General features: G+C 67.3%; 1 protein-coding gene across 4 annotated transcripts in view; it reads right to left on the bottom strand.

Moving 5' to 3' along the window:
• Positions 1-2,003: 2,003 nt before the first annotated feature.
• The window catches only part of Gpsm1 (G protein signaling modulator 1), a 31,136-nt gene continuing 16,797 nt past the window's right edge, over positions 2,004-16,342 (bottom strand). For 2 of the 4 annotated variants that reach the window (XM_042681061.1, XM_042681064.1), the window contains 7 exons: positions 16,035-16,143; positions 15,019-15,142; positions 10,458-10,528; positions 8,973-9,152; positions 5,158-5,305; positions 4,542-4,750; positions 2,004-3,338 (listed from right to left, as the gene is read on the bottom strand). In XM_042681061.1, the coding sequence (XP_042536995.1) occupies positions 3,123-3,338; positions 4,542-4,750; positions 5,158-5,305; positions 8,973-9,152; positions 10,458-10,528; positions 15,019-15,142; positions 16,035-16,143 (1,057 nt within the window). In that variant the 3' untranslated portion in view covers positions 2,004-3,122. Of the gene's footprint in view, positions 3,339-4,541; positions 4,751-5,157; positions 5,306-8,972; positions 9,153-10,457; positions 10,529-13,541; positions 13,571-13,609; positions 13,683-15,018; positions 15,143-16,034; positions 16,144-16,342 lie in introns of those variants that run through there. The other 2 variants (XM_042681062.1, XM_042681063.1) reach the window with 2 other exon arrangements.

Raw genomic sequence — 16,342 nt, 5'->3', positions numbered from 1 at the left:
GGAGGGGTGTGTGTGGGGGTGTCTCTGGAGCTGCCTGATGGGCGGGGGTGGGGGGGTCTAACGCATTGGACAGACAGGCGAGTCCCCTGCCTTCCTCAGCCGTGTGTTCTGTCTCTGCTTTTGTTTGACTGGCCCTCAGGATGTTCCTGTGTTTAGGGAAGTGAGCAGACGCTGGACGGTTTGTTTCTAGAAGTGTGCTGGGCCGCGTGATCTTCAACATAACACCAGCGAGTCTGGGGGGGAGACCTGGGACCGGAGGGGGTGGGGGTGCCGCTGAGCAGAGCTGAGCCAAGCAGGACAGGGACACGATGTGGCTCCATCCCCTCGGGACCCTGCAGTGATCCCCTGCGCTGCCTGGCGTGGGAGGCTGCCTGTGTGGCTGCGTGCACCTCGGTCTGATTACCCCCTGTCCTTCCCTGGGCAAACACCCTGCTATTATTCCCACCCAGTGCCTCCTGTGCCATTTGTGGGAGCTGTCTTCCTGGAGGCTGAGCCAGCCCCCCGCCTCCGCCTGCTGCTCTGTGGAGGGCACCGAGGGCACAGGGACCAGCTGCAGTTTCCTGGGAGGCCAGTGGGCACAGGCTGGGCCCAGCCGCCTCTTCCCTGGGTCCTCTGACCGGACTGAATGGATCCAAGTTGGAGAAGCTGAAGCCTGTTGCTTGGATGTGTGTCTTTGCTGCATCTTCTTTATTTTCACCGTCTAGTTGTACAAAGGGTTTCAGTTCAGCACGTCAGGTTGAGCACAGTGCATCTTGATCGCTGCCAACCCTTCCGTCGATCCCCCTCTCTCCCAGCCCTCAAATTTCCTGGCACCATTGTCACATACGGACATTGAGTGGTATGAGGGCACTCGCCCACCCTTTCTGTCTCCATGTGTCTCCCCCCCACCCCCCTTCCCTGGGCCTTTTTTTTTTTTTTTTCTGTTTTCTGCTGCTCTACTTCTGGGGCTTCCATGTGGGCGCAAACCTGTGAGGGCCTCACTGCAAGCCCTGCCTCCCACAAAACACCCCGAGAGCCTGTGGGCCGGCCTGCTGTGGGTTCAAGGCTGGGCCGCTATTCCAGCTCTACGCAGCCGATGCTAGCCTGTTTCCCCCATGTCCTTCTCTGTGGGAACCACACCCCTGCGCCCCGCCAGCCCAGCACTGCCACGCGGCCCTGTGGTGGGGTGGGCGTGTCCTCCTCTGAGCACCTGCCTTTCCAGGGCAGCCGCCTCCTCCCGTTGGTCTCCCCACACCTGAGCAGCAACTGTCTGGAAGTTTGGCGGCTTCCTGGCCACCACACTGCCTCAGGCCTGTCCCCCCGTGGAGACTTCTGGGGCTGGAGCGGCGGCTTGGGCCTGGATTCTGCTGCCCCTCCCTGGGCTGCGCCTGTGGCCTCAGGCTGGGACTCTCTCTCCGGAAGGTCAGATCTGGGGTGTCTCACAAGCACCGAAGATGAGCCAGGCTGCTTGTCTGGACCAGCTGAATTGGGGTCTCCACGGAGGAGATTCCTGGCTGGGGCCCAGCCGTGTGCACAGCCACAGGGCTGGGGGCGGGGGGTGGGGGGGCGCAGGCCATGTGGTCAGCCACAGGACGATGCTTGCTGCTGCCTCATCTGACCTCTACCCTTTGTCCCTGGGCAGCTTAGACAAAGAGGGAGGGGCATGGAGACCAGTGGTGTTAGTCCTGGCTTGGGACCTGTGGGCTTTGGTGGGAGGGGACTGCGTAACCCCTGAGCCGCCCTGGGCCCCCTCTGGGAATTGGCAGGTGGGGCGAGGCTTCAGTGCTGGTAGGCACTGTGTTGAGGTCGGGGGCTGTGTTCAGGTCAGAGGAACCCTCTGGGCTCGTGTGTGTGTGTGTGTGTGTGTGTGTGTGTGTGTGTGTGTGTGTGTGCGCGCACGTGCCGGGGTGGGGAGGGGGAGAATCTATCCTGGCTTCCCCAGTACAAGTCCCAGCGGAGTCACATTCATTTGGCCGGGGCCCCTGGGGGACCCACCTCACCCCCAGTACAAGTCCCAGCGGGAGTCACATTCATTTGGCAGACTTTATTTTTGGGGGAAAACCAGAAACGTACCTCTCGGGTTGGAAAGGGCTGCTGACCACATGGCAAACGTGAGCAATAAATACCCATGTGCGTTCAAGTATGCGGTGACACCGGGTGGTGCTGGACGCAGGGTCCCTGCCAGTCTGGGGCTGGCCCTGAGGCGCCCTGCCCCTCCCGCTCAGGAAGTGGAGTGGGCACAGGCTGGAGGTGCTGCCCGTGGGTCCCTGCGTGGCCTGCCCCCTGGGGCTACACAGGTCCTGCCTGAGTCTTGGGTCCCACGTACGGTGCCCTGCAGCCAACTCAACACACACAGGGCCTGGACCCTTCCCTGGAAAGGCCATGACGCCCTCTCCCCTCACTGGCGAGGGTGCTGGGGGGTTCAGAGGGACCCAGTTAAGCTCAGTCCCTCTTTGGTGCCACAGTGCCCACTGCCGGCCTGGACCCTAGGGCCAGGCCCCATGTGTGTCCCTGGCCTCGGGGCTGGCCGAGCTGAAGGACTTGAGATACTGGAGCCTCTGTCCCCTCCCTCCTGCTCTGCAGACAGGGCCAAGCGCTGTGGCTTTAAGGCCCTCGGGGCCCAGGACAGCATACCAATATGGTGGGCACCTGCCTGCCCCACTGCCCTGTGGCTGCCCGGCAGCCGTGTCCTCAAGCTGAGGCAGGGCCTTGCTCTGGGGCCGAGGCAGAGGGCACAGAGTGGGCCTCCTGCATGAGCACCCCAGGACCAGCTGGGGACAGAACACACCCATGTCTCCAGAGCCCAAGAAGACTCCAGAGCCCCTGTGTGTGGCAGGGATGACCAGGGCAGGTTTTCACATTTGGTGGGGCAGGACAAAGCCTGGGGGGGGGGGAGGTCAGGTCTGGGCAGCACCGGGATGTGGGGTCAACATGCTGAGGGCCAGCCTGGCCGTGTGGAACGGAGCACACCCCCCTAGCATGGCGGCCCTGGCCTGCACCGTGCCGAAGGCAGGCAGATGCCCTGCGGGCTGCACACCCAGCACCCAGCTCACTAGGAAGGGCCTGGGCTCTCGTGGCCACCGTGGACCTGAGGCCCGGAGCGGGGGGCGGGCAGGCCTGGCTGTGGGTGGGGGAGGAAGGTCTTAGCTGGTGCCAGGCTGGCACTGCTGCTGGGGCTCGGGGGGCCCGCCGGGCCCGCCGGCCTCCTGCTCGGGGCTCCCGGAGAGGTCCACGCGCTGCTCGTCCATCCGCTTGGCCTGCACCCTCTGGATGAGGCTGAAGAAGTCCTCGTCCGGCATGGTGGGGCCCCGGGGCAGCACGTCGGGCGGCGGGCAGCGCTGGTCATCAATCCTGGAGGACTGGACAGATGTGTGCAGGACGGTGACCCGGGGGGCCTGTCCTGGAGCCCAGTGGTCAGGGGGCCCCCAACAGCCCCAGGGCAGTGGCCTGGGCCCCAAAGCGGGCGACTTCTCTGATCTAGGTGAATCTAATCGGGCCATCTCGGGCCTCCTTGTGTCTACCTGCCTGGCCCCAGGGTAGAACTGCGTTCCGATACCTCCTGGGGTCTCACCCCCCCCCCCCAAGAGTTTGGGACTAGTCCACACAAGAAAGTCCAAATGATACCTGCTGGTTGGAACAAGCCAGGCCCAGGAGACTGGGTCCGCCCTAGCCCGCCCCAAAGCCTGCCGACCCCCAAGGACTGGCTGAGCGCAGTGGTCTCAGTTTGGCACCTGAACCCGACGCTGCCCCCAGACTGACCCCGGAAGCTCCAGCCCCGGCCGCGGGGAGCACCCCAGGGTCCTGTGAGGGCCAGGCGGCCCACTGCCCCTGCCTGTCCTGGCACAGAGGCCGGGCGGCCCGGGTGTGCCCGGGCTCCTCGGAAGGGCCTGGAGCAGAAGGGACGGGAGCTTGTGCAGTCGCCGGCGCATGCGTGCGAGTGGACGGGGGGCTCTGGGCTTCTTGGGAGGGGCTGGCTTAGAGGCAGCTCTCTGGATGGCTGACCCCGGGCTGTGGTTTGGTCTCCTCTGTGGAACGAACATCAGATCTGGAACTGTGCCGCTGCTGGCAGCCGGCGTAGCTGTAGCCACCCGACCCCAGCCTCGCTACCGCGTCGCCTGACCCCAAACCCCACGACGGCGTGCCTCCCCGTCTGGAGGCCACTGGACCGCGCTTCCGGTCACCGCCCCTCACCCGCCCCACCCTGCTGGCCCTGCTCTGGCTTTGCGTCTGCCCTTGCTTTCCGCCATCGTGTGGGTCCTCAACTGAGCGGCGGGGACCTTGGCTTCCTCTGCCCAGGCGGGGGAGCTGCGTGGGACCCGCAGCCCCACACCGAAGGAGGTGGCCACCCGAGCCGCGGCGTCCCAAGGCCGCCGTCTTGGCACCTTCCCTCTGGGGAGGGGAGGGCTAGCCTGAGCACCTGCTGAAGTCCAGTGGCTGGCTGGGCATGGCCTGAGACGGAGGGACTGACTCACACTGGGAGCCCCCCCCCCCCCCCCCCGCCTTTGGCGACGGCCCCCGCGCCTCTCAGATCCGGGGCCGCCCCTCCCAGGCTGCAGGCGCACCTGGTACTTGATGAGCATGTTGAAGAACTCATCCCCGGGCTCCTGGGGGTCCCCGTCACCTCGGAGGTGGCCCACGTTGTTGTGGGTGATCCGCAGCCCGGGGAGGCTGCCCACGCTGGCCCGCTGGTCATCCAGGCGGCGGCTCTGGGAGCTGGCGATGAGGTCGAAGAACTCCTCGGTCTGCGGGGAGGCTGTCATGGACGGCTGAGCTGCAGGGGTGGGAGGCAGAGGGGGGCGCTGGAGGGGCTGCCCGGCCAGCCCGGGCAGGGGGGTGGGGAGCTGGAAGTGCTGGTCTCTGAGGCCAGCTCAGCCTGATGAATTCTTGGGGACACAGGCCCCGGTGGCCCCGGGGATGGTGCCCACATCCACCTCCTGGGTTTCCAGGAGGTGACAGGAGAAAGCCTGGCCTCCCACATGCTGGAGGCAGCCGTGCGCCCATGCGTGCTCCAGAGGGCGGGATAATTACGCGCTTCCCGGGATGCAGCGTGGGGGTTCGTGGGGGGCTGCTCCCGGGAGGGGTGCGCCGCAGCTGGCCTGTCACGGCTTGTCAGGGGCAGTACTGAGAGGCCACGGAGGGGGGCGGGGGATGTAGGCCCTGTCCCTCCCCCGCACTCACCCGCCCTCTCCTCTGGGGAGGGGGCAGCGGTGGCTTCTGCAGCCCCCTCCTCTAGGGGACAGCGCTGGTCATCCATGCGGCTGCTCTGGAGCTTGCTCAGCAGGTCAAAGAAGCACTCCTCGTCGGAGGAGGGGGCTCTGGGGACGCTCTGCAGGGCACCGGGGGGTCAGCGCAGCCCCTCGGCTCCCAGACGCCATCCCTGCTGCCCGGGCGCCCCGTGCCCACACCCGCTCCACGCCCCTGCGCCGCGGGCCGGGCCTCAGCACCCCCGTGCCTTACACTGCCCCTGCCTGGGCCTGCCTCTCCCGTTTTCAACCTAAGCGACCCCTGGCTGACCCCCGGCCACTCCCCCTCGAGGGCCTGGCAGCCTCCACCTAGTCCACCTGAGCATGGCGCTGCTCAGGCCGCAGGCGCGTGCCTGGGCGGGCAGCAGGCCTGGCCAGCCATGGGAGATTCGTTGCGGTGGCCGGCCAGACCACAGGGACGGGCAGGTCAGGGCTCCTATGTTCTTCCTTCTCTGTCTTTGGGAACACAGTTATAAGGCCCTGGGCCAGCAGGCAGGCCCAGGGGGCAGCAGCCAGTGAGCCCAGATCCTGGGGTGTGAGAGGGAGCACTCACACCACCTCCCCCTACCCTGGTGAGGCTGGAGGGCAGAGCCTGGACCTCCACATGCGGGAAGAAGGGGCAGAAGGCGGAGTCCACGGGCAGCTGGAAAGTCCTCAGAATGACGGCTGCCCTCCTGCCCAGAGCCTCTGAGAAGCTGGGGCTTCCTGCTATGTGGGGTCCCTGCCTCCGGGGTCTGGCCAGCCCCTCCCTGCATTCCCACAGACAGTGCCGGGACCTGGGGCCCTGGGCGGATGGGTGGCAGCAGGAACTCTGAGCGTGGCTGTTGGGGAGTGGGCAGCTGGGCAGGAGTTTAATCTGGTCTCTGAGCAGGGGCTAACTCAGCCCGGAGTGGACCACTGAGGCACAGGCCGGCCCCCCAGAGGGGTCTGCATGGGAGTGGGGGTGCTCTGAGACACACGATTGTCCGAGGAGGGGGCAGGATGGAGGTGGAGACCCTCGGCCTCTGAGCCCAGGTGCCAGGCGACCTTGGTCAAGCTTGACCCGTCCGGGGCCTCAGTTTACACATCCATGGTCTCCTGGGAACGCTCAGGGCCAGGGTCACCACAGGCCCACTCTGCCTCTGTCTGCCTCTCTGGGGCCTGCGGGCCATGTGGGTAGGGTGTGCTCTGGCCTGCCCGCCTGCCCGCCTGCCCCAGCCGGCCACTTGGAGATGACTGGAGGCCTCAATGGACCACAGACCAAGGCCACCCCAAGTGCCCAGTGCCCAAGACTGCCCCACATGCAGGGGCCGTGTGACCTGCCAAGGCCAGCAGACCTGGGACCTTGGTGGAGGACTGGTCTCAGCTCTCTGAAAGCAGAGGTCCCAGCAGAGGACGCTGCAGGCAGGGCAGGCAGGGCACATCTGTGGGGAGACCCCACTGGGCTCCGGGCACTCAGGATGAGCCTGGGACCCCCCAGGATGTGTCCCTCTGCATGGGAGGTCTGGCACCGAGCCTGGCAGGCGCTGCGGGCCCAGGCAGAGGTGGCCAGAGGGGCTGGCACCCCACGGAGACCCATGGGATTGCGCTGGAGTCCCCTCCATCTGCCCACGCTGCGCCCCAGCCCGCGGCCCAGGCCTGCCTGCCCCGGGCACGTCCCTGGGCTGCTGAGCCACAGCAGCTTTACCCTGAGGACCCTCCTGGACCCAGCCACCTCGGGGCTGAGGCTGGCACCTGTGTCCCCATGCCCACGGCTGTCCCGTCCCCGAGCCCAGAGCCCCCTCCAGCAGCAGGTACCCCTCCTGCGTGAGCCGGGCCCAGCACTGCACAGGGAGTGCCGGACAGCCGGAGGCGGCTCAGTCCCCATGGCGGGAGGATCACCTTGGGGGCCTAGACACAGCTTCCTCTGTGGGGAACACCTCCCCTCCCCCAAGTCCTGCCTCCTTCCCCCTTGAAGCTCTGAGTTCCTGCTGAAGTCTGACCGTAACCTCTTCTGCTTTAGTGGAAGCCTGGCAGCTATGGTGCTGGCTGGGACCACACCACCTTGGCCAAAAGGGCCCCAGGGCCCCAGCCTCCGCTCTGCGGGGACCCACACTCACGCGGGATCACGGGCTCTTCCAGCAGCAGCAGTCAGGAGCTCGGCGGGGCTGTCAGCCACGTGCAGCCCAGGCAGGATGCCAACGGGCCCCGCGCGGCCGCCGCCACCTGCCCGGAGTGCCAAACGCCGCCCCACTGCCACTGCTGGGAACTACGGTGTTTGCCTGACACTTAAATAGGAGCCAGGGTGAGGGCTGGGCCCTCTCCTCCCAGCACCGCCCCCGCCCTCGCTCCCTGCCTCTCCTCTCTCTCTCTCTCTCTCTCTCTCTCTCTCTCACACACACACACACACACACACTCCATAAACACAGAACTGGATCCCGAGCTGAGCTCCAGCAGCGCCCCCTCCACCAGTGGGTGGTCACGCTGTGCCGTGGGGGCGGACAGCTGATTTGAAAGTCTGCTTCCCGCCCCGTGCCTGGCCCTGGGCTTCCTCCCAAGGCAGGGCCGCAGGAGGGGAGACGCTGCTCTTCCTTCAGCTCAGACAGACTCGTCCTTGTCCTTCTCCTGGCCTGGGCAGTGTGGCCCAACCCCTCCCCTGGACGGGGCTGGGCCACCTGCTGACGGTGGCTCTGGGCACCGGCGGGAAACGGAGGCTCACCTCAGTGCCCTCCATGGGGCCTGCCCTAGCACTCGGAGAGGAGGCCTCCGCGTTCCCAGCATGCCACATGTCTTCCTGTGATGGGAGCAGCCCTGGGTGCGGGGAAGGGTGGGCTGCAGGCAGCCTCCTGGCACTAAGAATACCTGGTGTGCCCACGCCCGCCCGGCTGGGAGGTGGTTAAGGGGGGGGCACGTTTTAGGTGAATTTCTAGGCCCTTTGCGCCCAGGTGCGCTGCTCCAGGGCCCAGTGCTGATCTCTGACCCTGGACTCAGTCTCCCTGTGTCCCTGGACCCTCACCCTGTCTGGGCGCCTGGAGACACCAGCCCTGAGCACAGGGGCCGTGGGCCCGTCCCGCCACGGCTGGTCCGTGTCCCTCCCCCTTCCATTCGCACACCTGGCCATCCGCCCGTGTCCCCGTCTCCACCTCTAAGTGGTAACAGACACTGCGTGGGGCCGTTTGCACGTGGGGCAAGGAGGGACCCCACCCCCGGCTCTGCAGCCATGCACAGACACCCCAGCAACACGTTGGCTGGTCTGCTCCGGGGCCCCTCCCCTGCACCACGGCACGTGGGCAGGCTTGAACCCGCGGCACCGTGGCTCCTGGAAACCCCCAGGGGCTGCTGGCTGCGGCCTGCCTCAGGAGCTCCTGCTGGAGGGGCCTGAGCCCCGTGCCAGGCTGCCATCTCCTCCAGCCGACCCTGCCCTGGCACACCCCAGCTCCAAAGGGCCGAGGAGGGGCCTTGTCCGGGGGCGGGGCTGCCGGCCGGGCTCTGAGCAGGGGTAGCCAGGCCCTCCTGACCCACACACAGGTCTGGGGGCCAGGGAGGGGGCCAGGGGCAGAAAGCGAGGCCACCTGAGCGCTGGGGGTACTAGCCCCGACTGGTGACAGGATGGAAACAAGCCCACTTGGAACAGAAAAACCCACCTGAGTGCTCCTGGGAGCTGGCCCTGAGTGCCAGGCCTGGGGCGGGGGGCAGGGGGGGGGGGCGGAACCGGCGGAGGGGCCCTCGGCCTCCCTGAGCAGCCAGGCCTGGCCTGGCCCCCGGGGCTGGCTGAGGAGAGGAGCCACCTACCGAGCGAGGCACCTGCACCCGGACATCGGCGCTGTCCAGCGGGGAGTGGCTGCCGTCCCAGGGCCGCCTCTCAGCAGGGTCCAGCCCTTCCTGGTACTTCCTGCTCCTCCCGGGCAGCGGGAGCGCGTCCCTGCCCAGTCCCTGCCAGTCCCCTGGTGGGTGGGTATCTCCATTCTGCTCCTGAGAGGGGGAAGCAGGCTGGGCGTGGGCGGGGCAGTTCTGAACCGAGGGCCCGTCCCAGGCCCCCAAAGAGAAGGCCGGGCAGGTGCCGGAGCCATGGCGGCACGGACCATTGGTGGGGGCTCAACCGCCTGGAGGGAGCCAAGGGCTTCAGGGCCATCCGTGCTGTGGGCTGGGGCTGGGGCGCTGTGGATGTCTGAGGGTGCAGGCCTGTCCGTGCGCTGGGGATGCTGACCTCCCCAAATGTCAACCTCACACTAGGCAATGACAATGACTGGGTGTCCCTGGGCCCATGTGAGACCCCAAACCAATGCTAAACTGGAGGAACCATAGGTTCAGAGAGGTCAGCACGCTGCCTTGGGGTAACAGAGCACCCACTCTTGCTGTGATGCTTGCTGACCCCCTAGATTCGCCTGGGGCTTGCTACACCCCCACCAGCTCCTCCACCAGGAGGCTTTGCCTCCTCCTCAGCCACAGGGTCTGGCGGGTCCACCAAGGCATGGGGGCCGATCAGGGGATGGGAAAGGTCCCGCCATTCCCTGGGGACACACAGCTGGCAAGAAGCAGGGGATGTGGGGGAGGCGAGGCTGGTGGCAGATGGACCAACGTAGGGCTGCAGTCCACTGAGAACATTTGTCTCCTAGTGCGCGGGGCCGGGCGGGCAGATGCCACACATTGAGGCCATTAACACGCTGCTCACAGTAGACAGCGCCACTGAGGGTGCTGGTCCCCACCTGAGCCATCTGCCCCGGCCCAGCTCCCCTGCAGCATGCCCCCCCCCCACCAGCTCGGCTCCCCACCTTGGCCCGGTTCCCCTGCAGTGCCCCCCCGCAGCTCAGCTCCCCGGCCATGCTCCCAGCTCCCCGCCACCCCCCCCCCCCGCAGCTCGGCTCCCCGCCCCGGCCCAGCTCCCCTGCCACGCACCCCCAGCAGCTCGGCTCCCCTCCCCGGCCCAGCTCCCCACCCCAGCCAGACTACCCACCCCAGCCCAGCTCATCCCAGCCCTGTCCACCTACCCCAGCCTGACCCCCCACTCCCCCCCTCCCCGCCCGGCTCCCCTGCCCTGGCCCAGCTCCCAGCTCCCCCCCCCGCCCCTACCCCCCCGCAGCTCGGCTCCCCTCCCCGGCCCAGCTCCCCACCCCAGCCAGACTACCCACCCCAGCCCAGCTCATCCCAGCCCTGTCCACCTACCCCAGCCTGACCCCCCACTCTCCCCCTCCCCACCCGGCTCCCCTACCCTGGACCAGCTCCCCCCCAGCCCGCCCCCCCCCGCCTGCGCAGCCCCCCTGCCCCCGCTCAGCTCACCCGCTCCAGGGGCAGCCTCAGCAGGTCCCAGGTCTCAGCACTCAGCCGCTGTGTCCTCTTGGGTCTGGCCCCTGGGAGACAGCAAGACAGGGTCAGTGGTGCCGGCCAGCGGGCCCAGGTTGGAGCCCTGGGGGCTGAAGGTGTGGCAGCCCACGCCGCAGGAGCCAGCAGCTCACAGCAGCGACCGCAGTGCTGTGTCCAGTGTCCCTGGGCTACACTGGGGTGGCCGGGGGGGGGGGGGCGCGAGGCTAGGCCTGACTGAGAGCGGCCTGGGGGGTGACTGCGGGGCTCCCGGCACTGGGTCCTGTCCAGGCTCTTGACTACTCCCGGTGCCGCCTGCAGCCTGTGCATTCCTCCTGCCCGCATGCCCCGCACATACCCCGGCACACCTCGCAGGAGCAGCCCTGATCCCGACCTCTGGCTCCGCTGCAGCCGCCAGCCCTTGCCGCGAGCCCTTGGCAGCCCTGCAGTGGGACCCCAAACCTCTGTTCCAAACATGTCCCTGGAGGCAGGCACAGTTTAGCCTGCTCCCCCCGTACCAAGTGCTAACACAGGCAGCACCTGGACAGAAGGTCCAGGGAGAGCCGCTGGGCAGGACCTGTCTGCACAGGGAAGCCAAGGCCAGCCACCAGACTGGGCCGGAGCTGGGGGGTGAAGAATGACAAGCCAAGGCCCCCGTGGCCGTGGGCAGCACTGGTCTCAGAGGAGGAGGCTTGAGATGGAAGAGCAGAGCCAGCCAGGCAAGGGACAACACGCCAGGCAGGGGGCAGGAACTGGAAGTGCCGGGCAGCCGGGACCTCCAGGCTCTGCCCTGTCCGCAATGTGCCCTGTGCATCTCCGGGGAGGCCCAGGCCCCCAGGGCCCCGCCCCGCAGAGGAGAGCAGCGGGGCGGGTGGGTGGTGGCTGTCTGAGACTGGGAGTCAGGGAGTCCATGCCTCAGCTCTGACCTGGGGAAGGGGTCCTGCCCAACCCGGCCCCTGCTGCTCTTACTGCAGATGAGAGGGCTGGGGTATGGCTGTGGTGGCTCTGGATGGGCCAAGCTGTTATCGTGATGGCATGAAGACCCACGCCAGACCCAGTTGCCAGCACTCCCAGCCTGTCCATGCTCTCAGTTTAAACAGTGGGTGTCCTGAAAAGATGGTTGTGTAGAGAGAACAAGAACAAGGACCTGGGATCCCAGGGTAGCCCCAGGTAGCCAGGGGGCTGCCTCCCGCCTGCTGACGCCAGACAAGCCCCAGGCAGAGGCCTACTCGTCACAGTCAGGCAGTGACTCAGGGCAGGACGATGGGAGGGGACGTGGGGGTGGTTGGGACTCCTCTTGCCTGGGGCGCGAAGGAAGCCAGCTCTGTGTCCCAGTGGCCACGCCGAGGGCAGGGCCGGGCGTCTGGGCGGCGCAGGCCGGTGTGAGCGGAGCACCCGGGGCAGGGCCGGCCACTGCTTCCGAGCTTTCCACACGAGCACCCCAGATCCGGGCTGTCTGCCCCACCTCGGCCATCCGTGTGGCTCCGAATTGGCCTGCCCATCAGGCACTGGGAGGCGAGTGGCTGAGGGGACAGCACGGATGGGGGCCAGGGGTCCTCGATGCCCACTCCCAGGCTAGGAAAGCAGGTCTGAGGAAGAAACGACATCACCACCCCAAACCGCACAGCGCGCATCCCTCCCCACACGGGCACGCTGCGGGTCACTGGGGGCAAGTCTGCTCCAGGGGCCGCCGGGCCTCCACTCACCAGACCCCGGGACAGCCCACTCCACCCCGCACGGCAAGCTGGCACGGGCCTGTCTCTTCGCAGCCCCTGGGAATCCCGGGGGCAAGACTCGGTTTCCCACCTCGTCTGGGCCTTCAGTGCTGTCAGAGGCTTTGAGCCGCCTGCCGCCCTCACCGCGTCCCGGCTGTGCAGAAGCCTGGACGCCCTCTTGCGCGAGGCCTGACCGCCTGGCTGCGGGGTGGAGGCCTGCTAGGCCCAGCTCAATGCACCCTCTGTCTGGAAGGAGCCTCAGGCCCCGGTCCTCTGGCTCTGTTTCCTGTCCCTCCCATCAAGGGCAAGTCCTGGAAACTTCCCTGGCACAGCCCGCCCCCTCCTGAGTTGGACAGTCGCATGGTCAGCAGCTATCAATAGTTTCTGACCTGGGGGGGTACCTAAGCCTCCGGGCCAGCCTGTCCCGGCCAGCCATCCCAGGGGGCGCCCCTCGCCATCCTCGCCCCTCCAGGACCTGTGTCTCCCCCGGGAATGTCCCTCCTGTCCCTCCGTGTGCCACGATGCAGCTTCCCCCAGCCCTGGGGCTGCTGGGAGCCAGCTCCCTCCCAGATGCACTGCACCCCTGCTGCATGGTCCCCCCCGGCTCCTCCCCCAGACGGAACTGCGCCCAGTCCCACAGGTGGGGTACTGAGGCACTCCCAGATGCCCCTCCACGCAAGCACCTGACCCAGAGGTGGCAAAGGGACCCAAGGGTGTGTGTCCCGTGGGGCCTGTGCCAGGGCAGCCGTGGGCAGGGCCCAGCAGGCGGAGGGTGTGCAGAAGGTCCTGAGCGAGAGCGGGAGGGCATGCTGTGGGAGGAGGGCGGCCCGGAAGCTGCACAGGGGTGCCTCTGTCCCCGAAGCAGGCGTGGGAGCTGTGCTGAGAAGGAAGGCCGGCGGAGGGAGGCTCGGCCAGCAGCGCTCTGGCCCCCGTCACGTGAAATCCATGTGTTCTCTCAGGAAGAGGCGCTCCTGAGTCCTGGGCACCTGCCTCCCACCCGGCTGGCGCCAGCCCCGACACTGACCAAGCCACACCGGGGCACACCACCCCCCCATGCGCACAATGATGCCCAGCCCACTGCCCACTGGGACGTGCATGAAAATCCCACATCCACTAGGCCCTGCCCCGGCCGCGTCCGCACCACACCAGCGCCTCCCCGCCTCCTCCAGCTCACCCTCCCAGCCCAGGAGCCTCTCCCCCACCCCAAGCCACACGGGACGCATATCTGTCCATCTGGGCTCTGGAAAGACATCTGTCCCTCACCAGCTCCACGAGACAGATTCCAGAAGACAGGCACAGTCCGGGCAGGACCAGCTCAGTACCCCCCAGGACAGGTGAACAGTGTCACCTGTGGGAGCCCTCAGTGGCGGAGAGTCCAGACTCCAGTGTCCCCAGGCCCTGCTTCCGCTGGCTCACCAAGGCAGGCATCGCCCTCAGGGCTGCCCGGACCCCCGGGGCACAGGTCCGCCTTCAGCAGCTGCATCCCGCCAGCCCCGCCGCCCTGCGCCACGCCCCGGGGGGGGGGGGCTTCCCAGCAGGCCAGGCGGCCCGGCCTGCCGTGGGAGGCTTCCGGGAGCACGGCTGGGAGGGGTCAGGCAGGGCCGAGCGGGGCGGCCAGTGCGGGAGACAGAGCTGCCTTGTCCCGGGCCGCTCTCCCGTGCCATGCCCCCCTTTCCCTTGGCTCAGAGAAGAGGAAAGAGTCAAGAGGACACAAAGCTGGCCGCCTCTGCGGGAGCCTTTGCAGAGCTGCCTGCTCTGGCTGGGGGACGCAGGCTGGGGGCTGCGCCAGGGCTCCGCAGAGCCACCACCCTGGGGACATCCGGGGCCGGGCAGAGCTGCGGCCGGGCAGATGCTGCCCTCCCTTCCCCCGGTCATCATGGAGCCCCTGCTCCTGGGGTGGGGTGGGGGGCAGAGGCCATGCCGCTTCTCCTCTGTCCTCAGTACTTCAACTAGGGCCTGGTGAGAAATGCCAAAGACCCATTTCCACGCCACCCCTCCAGGCTGGGGTCCCGGGTCGCTCGTGGTGGACCGATCCCTCCGGCCGACCCTGGAGGCCAGGGAATCAGCCACGGGGACTGGCTCCACTGTGGCAGTCCTAAGATCCAGCTGGCACCCTGCCCCCTGCCCAGGTCTGCCCGCCGCCCCAGGTAGCCAGCTCAGCATGGCATCCCTCGCCTGGCCCCCTCTCTCGTAGGTATTAATGTATTTGCTTTGCAGGGAACATTCTGTCCCTGTGTGTGGTGCTGCTGACCTGCATGGAGGACCAACAGGCTGTGAAGGAGGTCATTATGGCAGCCGCAGCCTGGACCTCCCCAGCTTAGTACCCCAGGCAGGCCAGGCCCCTCTCCCGGCTCCGGCAGCCCCTCCCACGCTGGCCCACCCTCACGGGATGGCTTGGGGGGGGGGCGGCGGCGGCTGGACCAGGCCAGGAGATAGCCACAGGCCCTGGGTGGAGAACCGGCCTAGGCTGACTGCGGTTCAGCAGTCACCACACCTTTGCCCACGGCCTTGAGCCCACTGAACGTCAGTTCCTGTCCCGCCTCCTCACCCTGACTCGCCTGTGTGCGCCCCCGGGCCGTATCCGGTTGCCAGGCCGTGACCCCAGGAGCAGGGCAGGCGTATGTCTGGGCCTATGCCATGCTGGGCAGAGGGGAGCCACACGGCCTCGGGGCCACCCCTCCTCTGGCTGCTAGCTCCAGGAGTGCCTGCGTTTGGCAGAAGCTGCCTCCTGTGCCCTTCACCCCGAGCCAGCACCCAGCTGAGGCCCTGCCAGTACTAGCCCCCCCCTATAAAAAATGGCCCCCGGCCCAGCCCTGGGGACTCACCCTGGGCCTCATAGCCGGCGAGGTCAGGCTTCTCGGTGGCGGCTGGGCTGGTCAGGCGGCCCAGTGCCAGCTGTAGCTGTGCCACGTTCACGCGGGCGGTGAGCTCCCCGCTGCGGTCCCCAATCTACAGCGAGGAGGGTCAGGTGAGTGGGCGGTGCTGGGACGGCTCCCACGTCAGTCATGAGTCCCTGTCCCCCAGGCAGCCTATGTTGACCTCTGGCCTCTGAGAGGACGCAGGTGACCCCTGAGGGGGTCTGTCATCTCTGGGGGGGTCTCCTGTCATCTCTGGGGGGTCTCCTGTCATCTCTGGGGGTCTGTTGTCTCTGGGGGTCCCTGACAGGACCTAGCCATATCCAGAAGTGCTCAGGGTCCCTGGCAGCTTGGTCTCGTGTCCCGTGGTGCCCCCAGGTGGAAGGTCAGCTCAGCCCTGACACAGACCCCTGGGGCCGGGTCTCCCACTCAGACCCCATCAGTCTCAGGCTCCCGCAGGGGCCTCCTGGATGCCTGCATTACCAGGTGGCCTGATGGCCAGGGGGCTTGGCGGGCTCTGGAGGCCTGCCCCTGGCAGGGGTCTCCAGGCAGCGCCTCCTGACCCCCACCTTTGCTGGGGTCCCCCACGTGGAGTTGGCATGGGTGGCGGAACTGGCCTGTCCATGCTAGGGGAGACCAGGGCTACCTGTGGTGACCCCGCCTGCCCACAGGAGGGTTCTGGGCCAAGGATGAGGAGGACACAGCTTTCCCGGATGAAGTCCAGCTGAGGGGTCTGAGGAAGCCCCCAGGGGGCCACCTCTAGAGGGCACAGGCACCCCACGGCCAGCCTGGCTGAGGTCCATAAGGAGTAAGGGCAGGGCACTCAGTAGCTGTGGGTCTCCCACAGAGCACTAAGACTAGGAGTGCACGGTGGGCTCCTGTCTTTGCCCATGCAGACAGTGGAAACTTGGCCTCCACGGGACGGGGCTGCTGGGCGGGGGACGAGGGGTAGTACACGGGACTTCAGGCGGAGGACCGGGACTCACCTCCTGGGAGATCTGCAGGTGCTTCTTGGCAAAGGTCAGGGCCTGTGCTGGGCTCCCCATGGACACATAGGCATTCCCCAGACTCCAGCATGCCCGGCCCTCGCCCACCCTGTAGGAAGGGAGACAGTCCACGTCCACCCTTGCCACGCCTGCCCACTGTCCCAAGCTCGCTGGTGTGGGTCCTCTCAAGACCCCATGCGTAAGAGGCACTGACTGGACAGCACACGCTCTCTGCCGTACTGACCCTGTCCCCACTGTCCAGGACCGCCCACACCTGGCCGCCAGCAGGGAGAAGCCCCAAACAGCTG

Source organism: Dipodomys spectabilis, unplaced genomic scaffold (genome assembly GCF_019054845.1).
Source record: "Dipodomys spectabilis isolate Male_0828 unplaced genomic scaffold, ASM1905484v1 ptg000067l, whole genome shotgun sequence".
NCBI lineage: Eukaryota > Metazoa > Chordata > Mammalia > Rodentia > Heteromyidae > Dipodomys > Dipodomys spectabilis.
This window is presented reverse-complemented; position numbering and strand designations above follow the sequence as displayed.